The sequence below is a fragment of the Streptopelia decaocto genome (assembly GCF_964273445.1).
Source record: "Streptopelia decaocto genome assembly, chromosome: 7".
In the NCBI taxonomy this organism is placed as follows: domain Eukaryota; kingdom Metazoa; phylum Chordata; class Aves; order Columbiformes; family Columbidae; genus Streptopelia; species Streptopelia decaocto.
In genome coordinates, this window is record NC_138661.1 from 47,788,702 (window position 1) to 47,811,857 (window position 23,156).

General features: G+C 46.2%; 1 protein-coding gene across 1 annotated transcript in view; it reads left to right on the forward strand.

The window, feature by feature from the left end:
- Positions 1-814: 814 nt before the first annotated feature.
- The window catches only part of PAMR1 (peptidase domain containing associated with muscle regeneration 1), an 80,240-nt gene continuing 57,898 nt past the window's right edge, over positions 815-23,156 (forward strand). The window contains exons 1-4 of the mRNA XM_082058528.1: positions 815-1,005; positions 12,650-12,826; positions 13,513-13,641; positions 19,900-20,014. Of these exons, the coding sequence (XP_081914654.1) occupies positions 933-1,005; positions 12,650-12,826; positions 13,513-13,641; positions 19,900-20,014 (494 nt within the window). The 5' untranslated portion in view covers positions 815-932. The remainder of the gene's footprint in view (positions 1,006-12,649; positions 12,827-13,512; positions 13,642-19,899; positions 20,015-23,156) is intronic.

Below are 23,156 nucleotides of genomic sequence, written 5' to 3' on the forward strand. Positions count from 1 at the left end.
GCAAGAAAATTATTAGAAAAAATAAAGTATGCTGCTATGAAATATAGGCTGAAGACGAGGTAAAATCAGTAGTATGTGCTGATAGAAAATAATAATAAAAAAAAAGATAAAAGGTAAAATCCAAATTAAATTATCTCCTTTGTTTGAATTGAACATTTCCTCAATATCAACATGTTCTGACAAAACATTTCAGTTTTGCCAAAATTGCATTTCCTGGCAGAAATTGACTTCATAAAAAGTTTTTGACTAGCTTATGTGTGTGTCTGCTAAGTGATTCCTTTTGTGTTTGTGGTTTTCATCCACTGTGGAGTGAACTTTTAGTGAGCCTCATTCATTCATCTGCCCCACAATAAAAAATGCGTGGCTATTTTAAGCATGTTGTAAAGTGGAACATGTCACTTGGCCAGGCTGCCCTTTCAGGAGTGTGGGCCAGGAATCCCTCTCTGCACCTACCCCATCCCTAGCCCCACCGTGGTTAGGGGCAGTACCTCGGGATGCAAGCCCAAAGGGAGCATGTATGATGTGCCTCCTTCTGGAGATGTCTGCAACTTCAGCTCACCCACAGCAACTGGGATGACTCATATAAACAGATATTCATATTTCTGTTTCTTTCCCCTTCACAATATCTTTCTTTCTGAGATGAAAATCAGTATCTCAGAGCTGAACACTGAACCAATGAAACCATCATAAAAGGGATCAGCTGCCAGAGTCCAGAAAGGGTTAAGGCAGCAGTTGGAGAGGTTTGGGGTGACGTCGTGCTTCTGGATGCCTGAGAAATCTCTTGAAGGTAGTTCCACTCTGGTGAGGATGGGATTGAACTGAGGTCTGAAATCTGAGATCCCTTGCAGCCTGAAGCTGGTGAGGTCCCAGTGAAAGCTGTTTGTCTGCTTACTCTTCCTGAGCAGTCACACTGCTGCGCTGGTCTGGGCAGTATGGATCGAGCCCCCTGGACCCATGTAGGACTCGCTCTCCTCCAGCTCCTGCTCATCTCCTGCTTGCCAAGAGGTACCGTGAGTGTGTGTGTTCCCAGCACAGCCAAATGAGTCCCTTTCCTTCAGTGTGGTCAGAGGGGTTTGATCTCATGCGCTGTCATGGGAAGTAGAGAGATCTGCAGGGATGGTAATAACAGAAAGAAGAAGCTCTGCTTTATTTTTTTTTCTTGCTGGCATGGAGTGTGGGGCGGGGGAGGTTTGCCCAGGGATGATTTCCAGGCAAACGTAATACCCTTAAAGAGAAACAACAGGCTGGATTTGTTTGCCAGTGACCATCAATAAAAGGGTATGCAATCACTTTGCTTACTATTGCTTTATTTTCTCAATGCTCAGTGCTAAGGAAATGGTGATTTTAAAAGGTATTTAATTCTGAATTGGAAAGCGTAATTTGTTTAGTTTGGCAAGACAGAGACTTTCCTCTCCAGCCCCAACAACAAGAATGGAGGCAAGGGAGTAAAAAAGTGAACGAAAAAAGAAAACAAAAGCCACACATTGTTTCCGATCTCGGCTTCACTTCTGTCTATGTTATTCTTTCAAAAGTAAAGCCTCGTTAAACAGAATGATTTTTTTTATACTCAAGCCTCGCTCCAGTTTCTGCTAAACCAGCATGTATTGTTTCTTTTTGATAAAGTTAAGCAAAAAGCATTTACTCTTGGGTAAATTGGCTGTTGTAATGGCCACGAATGTGGGCTGTTTACACCTGGAGGTAACCAGAGCTGCTTGCAGCAGCTAGCTGTCAGCATCACAGGCTGCTTTCTCAGGAGTTGCAGCCCTAAGGACTGGGAGGTGAGGTGCCCTCAAACCACCCGCCCTTCAAGACACCACAGATTGCAGCACTCCTGGCAAGGTAAGTGCCTCTTACTGGAGGAGATGTCAGGTACATAGGCACTCCGATTGTGACGGCTACAAATAATTGGTGTCAAAGATGGTGCATTGGAGCTCGCTTCCCAGGGGCCATGGCAAAGGGTCTGCCCCTGCAGTGCCCTTCTCTGTGGGCCCCTTGGGGCCCAGGGTGTAGGTGACATGTGGTTACCAGGAGTGTCTGGCTCCCAGGCTGGCCACCAGCACTTGCAGCCATTCTTAGAAACTGGCCTCTTGCCAAAGTTTCCCACTGGGGCATGAGCACAAAGAGCTGCTCCACACTGCTGTCCCACATGCACCTAATTGTCCTCACGGTGGCCTGTCACTTGCATACTGGCCAGGCAAGGTGGCTCTGTGGCATGTGCTGAGGTGTCACAGAAATAGCCCTGCTGGTGGCAGAGCAGCCCTAGGCATGGGCTGCAGCTGTCAAGCAGCTAGGCGGGCAACAAACCACTCCTGCTGCAGGAACAGCATGTCTCTCATTGTGAGAAGCCAATCTGTAGAGTGGACTGTTTGGGGGGCAGGGGGATTGGGCTGCTGGGGGACCCCTCAGCAGCAGTGATAAGGGGAGGCAGGAGGAAGGACAACAGCAGGCAATGGGACACAAGTGCTGTGGGGCTGCAAGACTGGGAAGGAGGATGCTGGTTCCCTCTGACACCAGCTTCTCACATGCCAGGAGCAGTGCAGGAAGGGCCTGAGGGACACATGGAGGAAAGCTGTTCCCCTCATTTCCTCTTTTTCCTCTCCTTGCCTCCCCTGCCCTGCTGCTGGTGGAGCAGCTGGCAGAGTCACTTGCCCAACACACAGCTGGCAGCATGAGGAGGGGGACAGGTGCTCCACTCTGGCAGCAGTGGGAAGGACACCCAGAGACAGGGGAGCAATGCAAAAGTGCAGTGGCCTTAGCAGGTTGGAAAATATCATTTTGCCTCCTCCCCACAGATGTATCCAATTTTTATCCATATTTATCACATCCAGTTGCACAGGGCCTGCCTCAAGACTTGGGGGCACGAGTCAGGGAGGTCTGGGAACTGATTTTTGGAATAAACTTGAAGTGCAAGTGACTCATATTTCCTTAAAAATGTATATGTGTGTGTGTGTGTGTTTCTGCCTGTCTAAACCCTTCCCAACCTCTCTTCCCTTCCCCATCCAGCCTCTGTCTAGTGAAGTGGAGGCCAGATGCACTCAGACACATCCAGGTGCATTCAATCTTACCAAATTGGTTAGTTCAGTTCACATGTTTAGGTTCCTAGCATGGACAAAAGGGAAAAAGACTTGCTCTTTATTTTGGAGAAAAGCTGGCGTTACTCACTCTTGACCCTGACACCACCTCAAGGGACTCCCAGGAGTCCCTACAAGGCTGCTGGTGCCCAGGATTTGGCTCTCCATTGGCCCAGAGGGGGTCCTCACCACCACAGGACTGTGTGGGTGCTGCTGGAAGCATGAGCTCCCCTGGGGACATGGATACCCCTCTCCTTCCTGTGGGATCAAGGACATGGTGCAGAGGCAATAACGGAAGGAGACCACAGGGCAGGGAGACGAGCTATCAGCAGTAACAGAGGGCGGGCAGCCTGAGGGCATCTACAGTTCTTGGTTAGGACTTGACTACACAATGTGGAGAGCTGTGAGGAGTAAAATTTGAGAAGGAAGCTTGGGGTTTTGCTGTTTTCTGTGTGGACAAAATTAACTGCAAATAAACTCCCAACATGTTCCAGGTCTCACACCATTACAGCAAGCAAGCACCTGAGACAGGTCCAGCACTACTCCTCCATGTTTATAACACAAGCACATTCACATGTTAGGTGGTCATGAATTTCAATACTGCAGCTGCTTCTCCAGTTTGTGTAAACGATCTCTAACCTGATCCTGCTCAACCAAGGGAAGGTCTTCCTTTTGCCATACTTTCTCTTCTCTCTCTAAGGTCTGGGATTCCTGAGAGCTGGTTTTAGTAGTAAAGACAGAAGCGAGGAAGGCATTCAGTAACTCTACCTTCTCTGGGCGAACTGTCACCAGGGTACCCTCCTCATTCAGCAGCGGACCTACATTTTCCCTAAACTTCCTTTTGCTGCTGCTGTACTTGAAGCCCTTCTTGTTGTCCTTGACATCTCTGGCCAGATTTATTCCCAAGAGCAGCTTGGCCTTCCTCACCGCGTCCCTGCATACTCTAATAGTCTCCTTATATTCCTCCCAAGTGGTCTGTCCCTTTTTCCACATTACATAAACATCCTTCTTCCACCTGAGTTTTGACTGGAGCTCCTTACTCATCCATGCTGGCCTATTACTCCCTTTTCTTGATTTCTTCCTCATAGGGATCCATTGGTTGTTGACATCTTCCTCATTTTAAAACAGATTGTTATTGTTTAAATTGGAGTGCCAGTCATCAGAAGTTCCATGTGTTGAGAGTTTTATAAACAGTGAACCACGAGATGATCTCTTCCCTGAAGAATTTACCATTTACTGTTTCAGTGGAAGTATTGAATGATTCATGTTTCAGATTAGGGTTTAGTAGTCTGACATATTCAGTGTTACATTTTAAACTAATTTGTCTGGGAGGAAGTGATGTTTGAGTATTAGTCAGTTCTCTTGGACCTCCCTACCTTCTAGAGCCCTATCCCATGGGATTCTTCCAAGCAGGACCTTGAAGAGGCCAAAGTTCACCCTCCTGAAGTCCGTGGTTTTAGTTCTACTTATTGTCCTGCTTCCTCCATGCATGATCCTGAACTCCACCATCTCATGGTCGCTGCAGCCAAGGCTGCCCACAACCATGACATCTCCCACCAGTCTTCTTGATTTGTTAGGACAAGGTCCAGTAGCATGCCTCTCCTCATTGGATTCTCCACAAGTTGTCAAAAAGTTGTCATCAATGATCTGTAGGAGCCTCCTAGACTGTGCATGCTTAGCTGTGTTGCCCACCCAGTAGATGTCAAGGTGATGGAAGTCTCCCATGATATCCAGGGCATGTGATCATGAGGCTACTTCCAGCTGTTTGTAGAAAGCCTTATCAACTTCCTCTTCCTGATCAGGTGGCCTGTAGTAAACACCCACAACAGTGTCCCCCATATTAGCTTGTCCATTAATCCATTAATTTTTACCCATAAGGACTCAACTTATTTGTCATATCCCCCAGGCAGAGTTCAAGACACTTGAGTTGCTCTCTCACATAAAGTGCAACTCGTCCACCTTGCTTTGCTGGCCTGTTTTTTCTAAAAAGTACATGGCCTTCCATGACAACATTCCAGGCATGTGAACTGTCCCACCATGTCTCTGTAATAGCAATGAGATCATGGCCTTGTGAATGCACATAGATCTCTAATTCTTCCTGTTCATTCCCCATGCTATGCACGTTGGTGTATAGACACTCCAGGGAAGTACTGAAGCATGCGGGTTTCCCCCGAGGGGTGCAGAAAGATCCACTGCAGCCATGTGTACCCTTGAGGTGGTTCGCCTTCTGGTTGTCATCTTGGGAGGCAGATAATGAATATTTGTTGCTGCTCTGGTTGGTCTGGCATATTCCCTAGTTGGACATGATTGTGTGAGCATCACCACTTTGGACTCCACCCCCAACCTCATCATTTTAAAGCCTTCCTAACCTTGCCCCTTGTTGTCTCATCCCACAGCATGTCACAGGTGAGCCCATTTACATCCCTCTCCCCTATCATATCTAGTTTAAAGGCCTGTCAATGAGCCCTGCTAGCTTGTGTGCCAAGATCCTCTTGTCCCTATGTGAAAACAAACCTGGTGCCATGTAGGCCACTTCATTATCAAAAAAGCCACAATTGTGGTGGTGACACCAATCATGGAGCTGTTTATAAATAGAGTGCACCTATCTGTTTCTTCTAAGGTCAGTATATTCATTACCATTCCCGTTCCTTGTATTGCAGCACAGAAGAAACAAAATCTCTTCCTGATCACACTAGTATAATTTTTCCAGCCAGAATAAGCTCCTCTACGCCAGAAAGAACTCAAGGCCTGAAAGGTAGTGTGGCAACCTCTCACTTTTAGTCTTACCCTGGCTATTCTATCCTGTCACAGCCCTTCTCGGATGAAGACACAAGGCCACAGTGCTGACAATAAGAACACAAATGCCAACTCATTGTTACAGAGATTAAATTGAAGTAGGGGCAGGTTTAGGGCAGACTTCTTCAGGTTGCTTTAGATGCTAAAAACACCCTGACTTGTGGCATAGATTGCCTGTAATTTAAATCCAACTATGACAAAAAGATATAGTAAAGGGAATCTGTGTGATGTTTAGAGGGCAAGAGGAAGGTGTATGCAGAGGAGAACGAGGTTTAAACTGGAACTTGATCTGAAATGTGGTAGAGGTATGAACACTTGAATGCAGCTCTCTGGGCCTGTGGCCCAACTGGCCTGTCCCTGAAGGGAAAAGAGGGAATATAAAAGTTTGGTAGAAGAAAATGGTGAAAGAAGCAGAGTTTTCAACTCAGGAGGTGTGGAGTGTGGTTCTATTTTGCACTTTAGAGCTTACCACCAGGGAACAAGGGCTGTTGAAATGTAGGAACAAAGGAAAAGGGAAGTTTCCAATAGGAACAAGCATCCTACCTTTAGCTCATAGAACGTCCCAAGTTGGAAGGGACCTACAAGGATCATCAAGTCCAACTCCTGTCTCTGCATATGACAACTCCATAGTTCGCACCATGTGTCTGAGGGTGTTGTCCAGTCTCTTCTTGAATGCTGCCAGTCTTGGGGCTGTGACTACCTCCCTGGGGACCCTGTCACAGTGCTCCACCACCCTCTGGGTGAAGAAACTTTTCCTAATGTCTAGCCTAAACCTCCCCGGGCACATCTTCCTGCCATTCCCTCATGTTCTGTCATTGGTCACTAAAGAGGAGAGTTCAGCGTCTACCCTTTTTCTTCCCCTTGTGAGGAAGCTGTTAGACCACGATGAAGGTCTCCTCTTTTCCAGGCTGAATGAACCAAGTGACTTTAGCCGCTCCTCATAGGGCCTCCCCTGCAAACCTTTCACCAACTTTGTAGCCCTCTTCTGGACACTCTCCAGTAGCTCGATATCTTTTTTATCCTGTGGCGCCCAGAACTGCACACAGTGCTCCAGGTGAGGCCACACCAGTGCAGAGTAGAACAGGACAATCACCTCCCTCACCCAGCTGGCAACACTGTGCTTGATGCACCCCAGGACACAGTTAGCCCTCTTGGCTGCCAGGGCACACTGTTGGCTCATGTTCAACTTGCTGTTGACCAGAACTCCCAGATCGTTCTCCACAGAGCTGCTTTCCAGCATCTCATCCCTCAGTCTGTATATACAGCCAGGGTTGCCATGTCCCAGGTGCAAAATCTGGCACTTGCCCTTGTTGAACTTCATGTGGTTGGTGATTGCCCAGTTCTCCAATTTGACGAAACCTCCTGCAGGACCACTCTGCCCTCAAGAGGGTTGACAGCTCCCCCCCAGTTTTGTGCCATCAGCAAACTTACTAAGCAATCCCTCAGGTCCTGAGTCTAAGCAATTTATGAAGACATTGAAAAGTACTGGCCCTTAGTACTCAGATCTTATTTTTTCTTTATATGACTGAAGAACCTTTTGTATTATTTTCATATCCCTTGCAAGGTCAAATTCAGCTTGGATTTTGGCAGTTCTTCCTTTGTCCTTGAGCTCTGAGGCATAGCTTTCTTTAATGATCAGACTATTTTCCATCCCTGACAGGTCTCTCCTTTTCCCTTGAATGAGAGGTTGGATTGGACTCATTGTATATCCCACAAGATCCATCACTATCCTTTCCAGCAGACCTTGTATTGAACCAAACAGTGGAAGCTTGATAGTCCATCAGATTAAAACTATTTACCCTTCAGGCTATTGCAGCACCAGGAGTAACCTACTTCCACTCCTTCCCTTTACTGGCTTCTGTGGGTTCAACATACAGAGGCAGGCAGGCAAGCATCACTTAAAAAGGCAGTCACTGAGCTGAGTCAAAACCAAGAGCAAAGGCTGAAAGTTTTGCAGTCTTGAGGATCTGTGCAGAAACTGAGGTCCTGTTACTTACAGGGGAAGTCAGTAAGCATTAAATTACTCAGAAAATTGGCTGTGCATTTCATTCAGTGCCAGTTCCTCTGCAGATGCTCTCCATACATTCTTCAGCAGCTCAGCTCCCAGTACTGGCTCAGCTGACCAGAGCAGGATTAGCCAGCCCACCCCTCCCCATGGTCCTGCTGCATCTGCTCCTTGCTGTGGCTCAACACCCACATGCAAGTTTTCACAGAGGAAGCTCGGGGCCCACCTGTTAGTGAGGACTTGGCTCCTCCAAAGCCCTGGCTCAGCACTGGGGAGCAGGGGAGGTGGTAGGATCACTATGATGAATTGCCACTGCTGTAACTCAGCCCTCAGAGTGATGCTGCTAACAGGGAGGACATTGACTGGCAATATCCCCTCCTACTACCATCCTACAAAATTCATTAATGAACAGCCTTCAGGATCTGAAATATACCATAGGGACAAGGGGGTCTTGCTAGGTGCAGATGTCAGTGAAAAGCATGAAGTTTTGCCATCCAAACATGGAAATGCATGAGAATTAAAAGCCATCCTGCTTATGCCTCAGTGCTCACCTCCTATCTCACTTGTCCCTCAGGCTGGATTAAAAGCATCAGGTGAAATGTTGCGTTGTGCTCTGTCAGGATCCCAAGCCAAGCAGGTCTTCCCTCCTGCATCTTCCCCAGAGGTTCAGGTGCCTTCCAACGCAGCCATTTCTTGCTTGGTTTCTATGGTCTGGAACTGCTTCCATGTGTGCTGTTTATACCTGGATTTAATGGGCTTTTCTTCCATCATTAAAACCCCATAAAATAATCCACTGTTTATTTGCCTGTCCAGAGACTTGTTTGCTCCTTTCAGTTAAATATTTTGCATGGGTTGTCAAGAAGCTTCTTCCTGCTTCTCCCCAAATGAGGTCACACCACTTTCTGGACTGTGCTTGGTGCTGGGAGACACAGCCACTGCCTGCAAGTCAGACTGCCTGCTTTGAAAGATTATAAAAGTCAGGACCACAGAGTATGCCACAAGTATCTCTACCACAGCTGGCCAAGGCCTGTCTTCCAGTATTTTACTCATTCAATAAATCTCCTCCTGCTCTTCTCTGCCTCATTCTTTTCTGTTTTTGGCTAATAATGGCCAAGCGTGGGTGTGGGGAGCTGTCAGTTGTTGCCATTCCCCAAACACACATGGGGGAGGGGGGTTATGCCTCTTCCTCCCTGGAGTCCAGGCTGAGCTCAGCAACACAAACAAACATTCATTACACATGCTAGTGACTCTGTGCATCTCCCTCTTAAATTTCTGAGGGAAAAGTTTCCTTTGCCTTTTGTTTAGTAGCCTAGAGATACTTAGGCAAAACAAAAGGGATCCTGCTGTTATTAAGGAGGTGCATAAAGTCTTCACACAAATTTATTTAAATAATAGCTTCTACAAAAGTTCAGAATAATACATTTCATTATTTCTGTGAAGAAAACTCTAGATGATGGCTTCAAAAAAATCTCAAATCCATAAATTTCCTTGTCAAGGCTACATATGTTGACCAAACTGCAGTACCTGAAAACATGAAAAGGAATTAAATTGTCAGTAAAACAAAAGACAGTCTATTTTCATCGTCTTAGTTGAGACAAGGGCAAGAAGTGAGCAAACAGCATTTCCAGGTGGCAGCAAACTTATTTTTACAATTCTTTAAGGCCAAGATCTGTTGCTTCCCTCTTAACACTAAATATTACCTTGAACGCAACTTAGGCTACAAATACACCCGTTTGATTCACCAATAATAAGTATGGCATCTGCTTTTTGACCCTGTTGCGTACACAACTCTACATATAAAAATAAATGTGCACATGTACACAGACTCTACACACATATAAACACATGCATAGTATTTTATGGAAGCATAGAGTAATTTAGGTTGAAAGGGACCTCTGGAGGTCATTTGCTCCAGCCTTTCTTTCAGATAAGTGCTAACCTGGAAGCTATGTTGTGTTGCCTGCAACCTGGCAAGAGCCAGGTTTTGATTCCCTGCAAGGATGGAGACACGCAGCTTCAACTATGAACATTTCAATCATTTTACAGACAGCAATTTCTCATGAGCAACTTAGAGCTACAACTCATTTCATTAACAAGCCTAGCAATCTTAAGAGAAATTAGATTTCTAGCTTGAGTTGAGAAACCGGAAAATTTGAAGGAAACTTTGCAAAAGCTCCTGAGTGTTGGGCAGTTATTTACTACTCAGACTTTGGGGAGTCCTCCTTCTACAAGGAGTAAAACCCCTGACAACCATACACCACAGAAACAGTTATTTTCAGTCATGTGTGGTAAGATGTATCACACAGAATCACAGAATCACAGAATGTTAGGGACTGGAAGGCACCTCAAAAGATCATCTGGTACAATCCCCCTGCCAGAGCAGGAACACCTAGATGAGGTTACACAGGAATGTATCCAGGTGGGTTTTGAATGTCTCCAGAGAAGGAGACTCCACAACCCCCCTGGGCAGCCTGTTCCAGTGTTCTGTCACTCTCACTGAGAAGAAGTTTCTTCTCAAATTCAAGTGGAACCTCTTGTGTTCCAGTTTGAACCCACTGCCCCTTGTCCTACCACAACTGAGTGTCAGTCATGCTGGTGGAGAAAGATGGGATCTGCACTTTTTGTGGCAGTCTGGAGTCACAGTCTGAGGTCATTTCCTAAAAGGGTATTTCCAGCATAGCTTAAATATAATCATACGAGGTTATGCTAAATAGCAAAAATATATTAATAATATTACCATACTAGAAATGCCAGACAAAATGAAACTTTAAAAATAATGAAAAGTCCTGTTTCTTTTGGCAGTGGAGTGTAACATCTTGTGCTTCTCAGTGAAAATACAGAGTGAAACCGGCTAACACCCAGCCTCAAAATTTGACTTTTCTAGTGGACAATCTAGTCTTAAAGAGTAGCAAATTCACAAACAGAAATATGACCAAATCATGCTATTATAGTTTAAATAATCTATACTATATATGAGGCCATAAATCAGTCCTGCTATCTCAAGAAGAGTTGCTCATGTGGCATCGTACTCTGTGGCTTTTTAAAACTATTTTTCTCACCACAGAAGTGGGAAGGCCTTGCAGAGAAAAGACTGAAGTGAACAAATACCTTCCCTCTGGTCTGTTTGCCTCCTCTGGCTGGCACTGCAAAACTTCCCATGTGTTCTTTAGACACCCAAACTGCGCTGACATTTTGGCTGCATGTTCACAGAATCACAGAATCTACTAGGTTGGAAAAGATCTCAGAGATCATCAAGTCCAGTCCATTTACTATATCATGGCACTAAGTGCCATGTCCAATCTCAGTTTAAAAATCTCCAGGGGCGGTGAGTCCACCACCTCCCTGGGCAGGCCATTCCAATGCCTGACCACTCTCTCTGTAAAGAATTTCTTTCTAATATCCAGCCTAAATTTCCCCTGACAGAGTTTAAGCCCATGCCCCCCTGTCCTATTGCTAACTGCCTAGGAGAAGAGACCAATCCCCACCTGGCTATAACTTCCCTTCAGGTAGTTATAGAGAGTGATGAGGTCACCTCTAAGCCTCCTCTTCTCCAGACTAAACAACCCCAGCTCCCTCAGCCTCTCCCCATAGGTCTTGTGTTCAAGTCCCTTCACCAGTCTTGTTGCTCTTCTCTGGACCTGCTCCAGCACTTCAGTATCTTTCCTGAACTGAGGGGCCCAGAACTGAACACAATACTCCAGGTGTGGCCCCACCAATGCAGAGTACAGGGGAAGGATCACTTCCCTTGTCCTGCTGACCACGCTATTTTAGATACAGGACAGGATACCATTGGCCTTCTTGGCCACCTGGGCACACTGATGGCTCATGTTGAGCTTCCTGTCAATTAGTACCCCCAGGTCCCTTTCTGCCTGACTGCTCTCCAGCCACTCTGTGCCCAGCCTTTAGTGCTGCAGGGGGTTGTTGTGGCCAAAGTGCGGGACCTGCCACTTGGCCTTGTTGAACTTCATCCCATTGGAATCAGCCCATTTTTCCAGTCTATCCAGATCCCTCTGCAGAGCCATCCTGCCTTCCAGCAGGTCGACACTCCCTCCCAACTTGGTGTCATCAGCAAATTTGCTGATGATGGTCTCAATCCCCTCATCTAAATCATCAATAAAGATGTTAAACAGGACTGGACCCAACACTGACCCCTGGGGAACACCACTAGTGACCGGCCACCAGCTGGATGCAGCCCCATTCACCAGCACTCTCTGGGCCCGGCCCTCCAGCCAGTTCTTAACCCAGCAGAGAGGGCACTTGTCCAAGCCATGGGCTACCAGCTTTTGCAGGAGTATATTATGGGAGACAGTGTCAAAGGCTTTGCTGAAGTCTAGATAGACCACATCCACAGCTTTTCCCTTATCCGCCAGGTGGGTCACCTGATCATAAAGGGAGATCAGGTTGGTCAGACAGGACCTGCCCCTCCAAAACCCATGATGGCTGGGTCTGATCCCTTGTCCATCCTGAAGGTGCTGTGTGATTGCATTCAGGATGATCTGCTCCATAACCCTGCCAGGCACCAAGGTCAGGCTGATAGGCCTGTAGTTGCCAGGGTCAGCTTTGCAGCCCTTTTTGTGGATTGGGGTAACATTCGCCAATTTCCAATCATATGGGACCTCCCCAATGTTACCATGTAGTTTGATATTTCTTGTGCCAAAGACCTCAGCCATCCTCATGTCATACATGATCTGACAAATGGCTGAATAATAGATACTGTCAATCCTTGGCAGACAGTGGATCTTTTCTGTGTGTCCCCCTCTCTGTTCTCCTCTTGCAGAGTACACAGTGATCAATGAAAACTGCCCGGGTGCCGAGTGGAATATCATGTGCCGAGAGTGCTGCGAATATGACCAAATCCAGTGCATCTGCCCAGGACAGAAAGAAATAGTGGGCTATACCATTCCCTGCTGCAGGAATGAGGAAAATGAGTGTGACTCCTGCTTAATCCACCCAGGTATGCTTGGGGCTACACTGCCCTCACATCGGATCTTTGGCCAAGGCATCAGCACATAATGGTAGCTGCTGGGCAGGGGATCAGCAAGGGCAGGCATGTCTCACTGGGGCATGGGATTGCCCTGCAGCTCCTCAGGAACTCTTTCTGCCACTCTGCTGACAGCAGAAAGACACTTGGCAAGGTGCCAAGGCAGACTTGGGAAATGCCAAAAGGTGACATAGCAGCTGGCTTCACACCAGGAGTGTTTTATAGGTGCTCAATGATGATTTGCATCCCCAAAGCAAGAAGGGAGAGGTGACCTGGAAGTCTGGCTAGCAAGGAGGAAAGGGGAAAGTGAAAAGTGAGAGCAAGAGGAGACAGGAACACGTTAGAAAACATTAGAATCATTTGGGCTGGTCCTAAGTGGCACCAGCATCCACAGACTTCTGAGAGAGGCATTTACAGTCAGAACAATGAGATGTAGAGGTTTGGACAAGTCAGGCTGGTGTTTTGGCTCAAAATCTCAGCATCTGAGCTGCCTAGGGTTTGGGGTGGAGGTTGGGTGCAGTTCTAAGCAGATAAGCTGTCAGCATCACAGCAGTCACTAATGCAATTGGCATTTTTTGTGGAAAAGAGAGAGAGACTGCTTCTCTCTCCAGAGGACAATCCACTTTGGCTTTCCTTTAACGCAATGGCTCTCCTTTCAGGCTGCACCATTTTTGAGAACTGCAAGTCCTGCCGCAATGGCTCCTGGGGAGGGACACTTGACAACTTCTATATCAAGGGCATCTACTGTGCAGAGTGCAGAGCTGGCTGGTATGGAGGTGACTGCATGAGTAAGTGTCCTACACAGGCAGGGAAGCATGTTGGGGACAGGGAGTGGTGGGACAGAGCAAGAGTCATGCTGTGCTTTTCCAGCTATCCCTGTACAGTGACTCTTGCAAAGGTCACAGGCAGAAGAGGGCAAACAACTAGGCAGTAAGCATATCTACAGTGGGAAAAAACTTCTCTCCCAGTGCTCATCTGCTATGGATTGGCCCAGGCCCCAAGTCATGGGAGATTATAACCGTACTAAACTTCCGGTTTGTTTTGGTTTATTTTGAAACTTTAACTACTGTGACTCTGGAAATCTGTTCTCTGCATTTCTCAGGTATACTTCAGCATAACCAATTCCTCAGAGGCCTTCAGCGAAACATAAACTTTATAAGGGCAACAGCTATATCAAGGAGCTTCTCCTCTGTTGTCCTTCAATCCCTGAGCTGCAGAACCAGCCTCAAGGAATTCCCAGTGCCCCCTCTTTCCTTCACGCAGCTCAATGCACTGCAAGACAGCTCTGGAAAACAGTGTCTTGCAAGTACTAACAGCAGTGTTTCATGTTCTGGTAGTGCTATCTGAAAGTTTTGTTCCTGGCAGTGCACAAAAGGTACTGCTTCTTGGATTTTGCTAAAATGTTGGTCCCAATGCTACCTTTCAATGATGAATTCTATAAGCTAATTGGATACAGTTTAAGACTAGTATTTCCTTTACCAGTTTCCCACTGGTGAAGGTATAGGCTTTCACCAACCCTTTTTCAATTTTTATTGAGTGTCTCTTTGTTCACATCGCTGAAAGGGACGAAAGCAGAATCTACTTTTCCTACTCTGTTATTCTACATGCCTTAGTCTTGTATCCTCTTAGTCACTAATTTTAAAGCAACAATTGAATCTGCTTTCCCAACACAGCCCATGACCACTCAGGAGGTGAAAGTAAATAAAATAAAATAATTGCTTCAAATAGCAGAATATGGGCAATCAACACGTTTCAGTAACAGGGCTAACTCAACCTTGGTGCTTCGGAAACTGATAAACTGAGTCCCTTGCAGTTTACAGTGTGATTTCCAATAGCACTTTAAAGTCTCATTTTCTCTGAGTTGATGCTAGAGCTCCCCTGGCACTTTTTATAACAGCAGAGCCAAGAAAGAATCATTAGATTATCTAATCCTTCTTCACTCTGCCTAAGTAGATCAGCTGCCTACAGTATATTTCAGCCTGCTTTACCAACTTTTATTTTAAAGCAAATACACCCTCACACTGCAGTCTATTTGGACATTTTTGCAATAATGAAATTTTGCAGAGCTTTGTCTTACAGTGGTTTTCCTACCAGCTCTTTTGAGAGAAGCAATGTGACACTGAGGATGTGGACTCTTTAGTGAGGTTCTGCAGTGTATCAGAGGCAGGATAGAATGGGCAGATAGTGCTATTGTCTCTTCCATTTCTAAAGAGGAACACAGGGAACAGTTGTGATTCCAGCACACTTCTGAGCTGCCTTGCTTTGGCTTTCATGGCTATCTCACTTTTTTCCTTGCTCAGGCATGCAGAGACTGCATGTTCAGAAAGCAGCCTATAACCATGATGGGTGCTGGCCTACAGGCTCACAGCTATGTATGTGGCTTTGGGTCTGGAGGACAGCTGGTGAGTAGCCTTTGAACAACAGTGTGCACCAACTGCTCAAGCAGTGGATGTGCTAACACAATAAATTTTGGAAAGCTAAGGAGGAAACATCTCTCTTTGGTACATCTGGAATTTTGCAGCCTGCTCAGAGTGCCTCGCCAGTGGTAGAGTGCCAATAAATCCCAGTAACACACAGGAGCACAACCATAGTAATTGGGGGACGTAGTTTATCTACTTCACCCTATATTGCAAATGTTGGTGCCCTCTGCTAGCAAGCACATGGATGACCCACGGGACCTGCCCTGACCAAGCTGGTCATGCACACAAACTGCACACAAAGCTTCACTCCGCAACAGGTCGGCTGCTGTGGGAAACAGCGTTGCTGCAGTGCCCAGAAAAGAGGGCTCCTCCTGGCAGAGCTGCCCTCGCAAGGCGCCCCCAGCTGAAGCTTCTTCCTCAGATTTTACTTCCTCCTGCCCAGCAAGGCCTGTGTCTGCCTTGTCCCTACGCTGAGGGCAACTTGCGTGCAGGTTCACACCCCGCTCCCATGCCTGAACGCGTTAGGGTGGTTGCCCAGACCACGGGAGCGGTGCGGAGGGTGCTGGAGGTGTTGGCAGGCAGCCCCCGGGCACCCGGCAGAGCTCGAGGCGGACCCACCGCCACAACCGCTAGAGGTACGCTGGGCTTTGTCTCCCTCTCGCGGGCCGCGGGAGGCGTTGCCATGGACCACCGGTCCCGGCCCCGGGTTCCTGCTCCTGGGGCGGAGCGCGCCAGGGCTCAGGCGGGCTCCGCCGTAAACGGGCACACGTCCCGGCGGCGAGCGAGCAGACCTCCAGCTTCATCTCTTCACTACCGGAACGTCCTAAGAAACGGCCCCGAGCGCGGTCCGACCTGATCATACTGAAACTCCCCTCCTGCTCTCCTCCCATCGCGCCATTTCCCTAAAGCGCCCTGGCCTGCCCGCAGGCGCCGCGCGGCACCACCGCCGCTTGACGCTAGGTGGCGCCCGGGGGCCCCGGAGGAGGCCAGGTCCCATCCTTGTCAAACAGATGGCAGAACGGCCGCGAGTGCAGGCAGAAGGGGATCAGTGCCGGTGCTGCAGAAGAGCACAGCTGCAGTTTAGCCTATAGGCAGGATTAATGCCTATTTAATACCTCACTGGTGGGTGTGGGGAGCAGTGAGGCCTGCCCGCAGGTCAGCCCAGCAGCTCTGAGGTGCACTGTCCAGCTGCATGGGCTAGTGGTGCTGCCTCAGCCATAGGGCAGCAGTCAAGGAGCTGCCTGCAAACAGAATGGCAGCATGAGCCCCTGGGAGTGATTTCTTGGAACTTCTAGAAAAAGTGGCAATGTGCCTGGAGGGCTGTGGCAAGGAAGAAATAATACGGTCTGGCCTGTGAGGCTGTCCTGTTCATACTGTCTGGTGGCATTGCTGGATGCATGGACATGGCTGAAAAACAGCCAAGGGATCAATTATTAAAAAGACAAATGGCACAGGGTAGTCCAAAGTAATGTTATTAGGAAAAAAACCACAATGAATAGAGTTAATTTGGTACTGGAACATTTTCTGATGGGACTTTTTATTGGATTGAACTATTATACCCTAAAAGGCACATCAGAATCTAAAACCAGAAGAAAAATGACCCTGGAGGACCTTTTCCTCTCTATCCTGCACTCCAACAGCCTTCGTCAACCTCTGATTGTCATATTGTTGAGAACACATATTCCATCAACACAGGAGAGAAAGCAGTGTTATCTAACAGCTGTTCTTGGCTTTGCTATCCAAATGTGGTCCCCATGACAAATAACAGTATTTCTAGTTTTAGAGATTTTGCAAACATTAGTGTTTCACATAATACCGGTGACCAGGAAGTAACAGGTAGCAACAAGGTGTGACAAGTCACAGCTGCCTTCCCATATTAGCCTGTTTCTGAATACCAGTAAAGTTTCTACACATCTATGCTGTAGCACTCAAACAGGAGATAATGAGTTCCTGCTGGAGGTCTCCTCAGGACCTCTCCCTCCTTTGACCCATGGGTCTGTGTGGGCTACAACTCAGAGATGTCCTAAATTGTTTTGTTTTCTGTTAGTAACAAGCCTTAGAGGAAATCTTACTGTGGCCCTGAAAGCTGCCTTTTTTCCAGGAACAAGAACAGAGCAAGGATGCTGACACCGCCAAAGTAGACTATCTTTTTGTAAATGAAGGAGAATTTTCCAGCATTTGTGTTTAGGATATAAATTAGTTTTTGCCAGGTCCCCCACAGATTCAGAATGGGAGGAGAAAATACTCCTTTTGATCAACAGATGATTGAACTGTTAGTATGAGAGTCAGCCAAACTTCTGCTAGAAGGGCTAGAGATACAGGAGCACAGATCTGATGTTATTGCAAAGGTACTTCATGTGGAGAAGGGCAGTAGCAAATCTGAGAATGTTCTTTTGGAGGCGGTCATTAAATGGCTCCTTTTTAGTCTCTGGACCACCTGCTTTGCTGGCAAAACCTACTTCCTTGGCATTAGTGTTCAGAGAGTTCAGGCTGTACCACTGCAAAGAGAAGAGTGTGTTTAGTATGCTGTGCACACAAGTATCTCTTTGCATCAGTTCTTTGGCTTTCCTTTCTTAAAAGCATTGGAAATGCAAAAGCCCTACGGAACAAAAAGGAAGCTTCCTTTGAGGTGGTCCAAGCCCCCTGTCAAACCATCTGAAGATTTCACGTTGTTTTTGAGGCAGGAGCCACTGGCAGCACAAGGTCCTGTTTCTTGCTGTGGGAAGAAACATTATAGTGCACCACAGCAGATCTTGCTGTACTAGCTGAATCCTAATGGGGTTGCTGGGCACAGTCATTAATCCTTGCCTTTTACAGAGGGGAACTAAGCAAGCCACAGAGGACGATGAAACACTTTTAAGGAACTCTTCTGAGCAGGATTTCTGTTTCCTTGGGTCTTACTTAATTAAGGGTAACTGAGAGTAAATGAACAAAGGTTATTTCATTTGAACAACATTTTCTTAAGAAGAAAGAGGAGTAATCGACCTGCAGTTTTCACATTTCCCTATAGACAAGATGCAGCAGGACTGATTTCCAGACATTAAGATCAATGGAAACTGCAGATGCTTGGTATATCACCAAATCAAGTCATTATCACCCTCTTTTCCCAAAGGAAGGAAGGGTCCTGAGACAAGTGTTAAACCCCAGCATTTCAGTAGGAAACATTCATATTGTGTTACTTGTTAAAAGTTTAGGGTTCCTCTTTGGAAACAGATGGAAGGAGCAGGACTTTCTGTTGGACTAAAGAGGTAAAAAACAGCGAGAGAGTTGCCATGGAGGTCTTTTGGGTCATTTGTCTTTTTACTTATCCTTATTATCTGTGGTGTGCAGCCTACCAGAGTCCCCTGGTTCGGTGATGCTGTTAGACTCAATTGCAATTTCTGGTGTATGGATACAGTCTCATTCCCCAGTAAAGCAAGTGACAGCTTATCAGGGAATGTAGCCATGTGCAAGACTCTATTCAGAAAGATGTAGTCAGGAAAGTAGAAAGTGAAAAATTAACTCTGTTTGGTGTATAATGATTTAACTGCGCATTTTGCGAGCACTTGCATTTACAGATCACAGAAGGCTCTACAAAAATCACTAAACAACTTTCTTCCACAGAGGAAAAATACCATTATCTGTATTTTATAGCTGGGGGAAGAGAGAGGTTACCAAAGGTGAGAGGATTCTCTGGGCTAAAAATGTTCAGCATCCAAGATGAGGAATTAGGACAATTATCCCTGGACAGCTGCCATGGGGCAGCTGCAGGATAGCCATGAAAAGGTATTGCTTCCTCAGTACATGACTTTGCCATCTATTCAGGTCCTCTGGTGGTTTTCTCAGACTGGGCACAAATTACTGGAGTACTTCATCTTATTCTGTTGATGCTGGGCACTGGAGTACATTTCGTAGTATGGTGAAAAGCTGAGAGTGAGACAGAGTGAGACAGGAAGAGAGAAAGGATAGGAATGAACCTGAGAGAAGGGATAAGGGCTGTATATTATATATGTGTTACATCGAGTAATTGGTGGAGGAGCTGTGATGGTTATATGTCTCCATTGGCATGGTGGCATTAACATGTAAGGGTGATGTGGAGAATCCTGAGGACTAACAGATGTCTCCTCTAGGAATACATCAATTGTTTTTCCTCCAAGAGTCTCCCTGTGAAGGCCCTGAAATGATGCTGTTTGGTGCAACAGCTCCTGCTCTCATTGTTTCACTCAAGCTGATTCAAATGATCATGTACCTTTAACACTTTCCCACCATCTTCCTCAGCTTCAGTGATTACATGGGTCAACATGAGATCCAGCAAAACTGTTCTGAGCTGGAGTGTCAGCCAAGTGGGTGGGTGGGCTAATCAAGAGTAGGATGAAAGCTGTAAGAAATGGCTTAATGGGGCTGCATTGCACAGCAGGGAGAAACAATCAACAAAACTTTTCTAGGAGTGCTCTTAGCCTAGGCAATACACTAATAGAGTCATCATTGTGTGGCTGTTCCATTATTTTATATACTGCCATGTAAGAAAGTGTGCGTCTTCCTAAGCCACCCTGTTTTCTCATTCCAGTGTTGTTTCTCCATGTACTTTCTTCAAACACCTCTTAAAGGTCCCACACACAGATTTTTTTATTTTTCTTTGCTCCTCAGGGTGTGGACAGGTTCTTCAGGCTTCTAGAGGTCATATTTTGCTGGAGGGTTACCCACTGAATGCACGATGCGAATGGACTATTCATGTTCAAGCTGGATTTAACATTGAATTAAGGTGGGTCATACTGACTTTTAGCCAGCACTGGTTTCAGGTGATCATCGAGGCATTTGGATAATCAAGAGTCACTGAGGATCAACAGTTGGGAGCCACCACTTTGCATTTGGTGCCTTGGCTCTTTCCCCTCGTCTAGCTTGTGATGGGCAGCCACTGCACAAATCATCAGTGCTGTGCCTTCAATTCCCTTTTGGGACAGCTGAATGCTAAGGAGAATGTCTCAGGTATTGGGCACAATGTCTCTTCAAGACCTGGACACTAAAGCACCTGGTATTTTCTGAAGAATGTACTAGGCTGACCTGAGATATTCTTTGAATAAAAGCTGTAGGAACATTTTGATACGATGACTTATGCCAGGAGAGATTTGCTGATAGGACCTACCTTGCATTTAGCAAACATTTTCCCTCTCTTATTTTTCTTTCTCTCCTTTTACCAGCCCTGTTCACTACTAGCCTCAGTTGTTCCTTTTACCATTCCTGTGTCTGGAGGATGTGATTGGTTCTCCTGCAAGTCATTGGTCCTCTGATGTGTGTGTGCTTAGACCTGTTAACCTGTCCCTGCTGACTCAGGCTTACAGTTCTTGACTGGGTATCCTGCTTAGTGCAGGAGAGCCCCCAGTTGGGGTAATTAATACTCTTTTCATGTGTATGTAGCAGGGAGCTCACACGTGCAGCAGGAAGCTTGGCAGGAGATTGTATTCAAAACCCACTAGCTAATATAATAAAAACAACAGCTAAAGCTTTCACATCAGTATTTCATCAGCTTTGGAGACCATGCCAAAGAACTATATTAGATACACAATATATATTTCTTTCTATATGTTTAAAGAGAGACTTAATATTTAATGAGAAGAAGATAAATCAATTGAATAGAATAGCTTGTGGCATTCCCACATTAATGCCCCTTTTTCAGACTTGCAAATGCAAGCCTACTCTGTAGTTATGAGCAGGTGCAATTATTGCCTGGATAACTTTGGAGACTCTTGACTATGGAGAAATGTGAAGGTGACACATGGGAGTAATGCTGTGAGGAGGAGATTCTGTTCTCATGACACAACTTTGCATCAGTGTCTGGAGGTACGAGCTGTACTTACCTTGTGTTTAAAAGATGATGGCTGTGTGTATGATCTGCACAGTACAAGCTCAGGGAGGTGGTAATCTGGTATTTTTTACATTTCTGAACAAGGCTTTGTCAATTGTCAGTCTTAGAAAGTGCTTCAGGATCTACAGCTGTCACTCTGTCTTCATTCTTGTGGGGATGGGTGTGGCGGTGGAAATGGATCCTGTGCATGCACAATCACTAGTGAATGCACCTATCTTTGTGTAGAGTTGACAGCCAGGTGGCACCAAGCACAAGGTACAAGAAAGGGAGGAAAGGCTATTTTAACAAAGGACACTAGATAGAACAGTGGTACTTACTGTGGTTGCACTAAGGAGATTCTCATTGATTCTCAAGGCAGGGGAATGAGAAGTGCTGTGATGTAAGCTAACAGATGTACTAACTCTTGAGAAATCAGACTTCCGTTCTAGACTCTGAGAGCCTCTCACATGCATGCTAGGAATATGCTAGTCTCACATGAGATCTATACAGTTCACTCTAGTTCCTTTTGCTGTTACCAGAAGATGCAAAACTTCAACATGAGGGGCATAATTCAGAGAGCGCCTTTCTCTTTCTCCCTGTGTCCATCCTTCCTACAGTTAAACAAACACAAAACTAGGCATCTCTTTGTTGTGACATAATGTTACATTCCAACTGTGAAAATCTCCGAGAGGGAAGCCTGAGTTACCAGCCTTCTGTTGTCAGCAACTGCATTTATCTCAGCTAGGCAGCACTGGAGAAGCCTAAAGCCCTGTGCTCAGCCTGAGCTGACCGTGATGTCTGGGTGCCTAAAGATCCCAGCAGCTGATACAGCACTTCTAGGGAAAGATCAGGAACTGTCCTGAATGTCCACACTTAATCCTGCCACCATGCAAGTCAGGAGGCACAGCAGGAAGCCTCCAGGGCAAAGAGAGAACATGAGGAGCTATATCTACCTCACATTAGGCAACCCTGGAGTGTGTTCTCAATGAGCTGAGGTTTTCAAAGTGGAGCACCTCAAAGCTGGCCACTGAGGTACTTCAGCAGTTAGATACTGTGCAAAACTGGTACATTTAGCCTAAAGCTTCTCCTTTAGGCCATTCCTACACAGAAGAGCAGGTACAACTAAGCAGGCCACCACAGTCTTCCTTCTGGGTCTGCCATCATGCTGAATCTGTTGCCTTCACTGTATTTTCATATAAACACACTGATCCCCTCTGTGGGTGCTAACTCTGCTTACAGCAGTAGTGCACAGCCAACATTGCTCTGAATCAGCACAACTGCAAACAAAAGAACTCATTTCTTCATTCTCTCTGTGCACAAATCCTGTTTCCTCTTGCTTTGATGGCTTGCAAGGGCAGAGATGGGGACAATGTGACACAGAAGGGGAACAAAGTGGTTTGTCTCTGCTTACACAGTACTGGAAGAGTAAAACTCTTAGGAGCACAGATAAATGTTCCTTTGCTTCAAGCTGTGCCACACAGTCCTTTGGGAGTTGTTTAAGCAGAGCTGTTTTGATAAAAGGTGTCCAGATTGTGGCAGTAGTTTGTTTTCTTTGGTTTTTTTTCCAGCCTCATTTTTTCTTTGGCTTGTGATGTATAGGCTCCCTCAGCCTCAGCCATATCAGAGATGTCGTACCACAGTAGAAGTATCTCACAACTTTAAATAATTTTCTTTAATGCCTCAGCAGAAATGCAGTTTTAAATATTTTCCTTCAGCTAGAAGCTTTCTTCAGAGGAGTTGGTGAATGTGCTCACACTGCAGACACAGACGAAGTCAATACAATACTTTGCATTTCCATTACAGTTTCACAGGTGAGGGAACTGACATTCCTGACATGCCTGTACCTGTGATTTAAACAGCAATAGACCTCATGGTCTGTGAAGGGTCCCATCAAATGGGCCATAGCCAAGAGGTTTTGAAAAGCTTTGGCAGGTTTCCTGGCCTGCCTGTTCTGAGTCTTAATCATGGTTTTCCATGTCATCAGTCAGTGTATCTGCTTCAATGCTAAGATACACTAAATAAAATGCAAATCAGAACCCCCATGCCTTTTACATCTTCCACT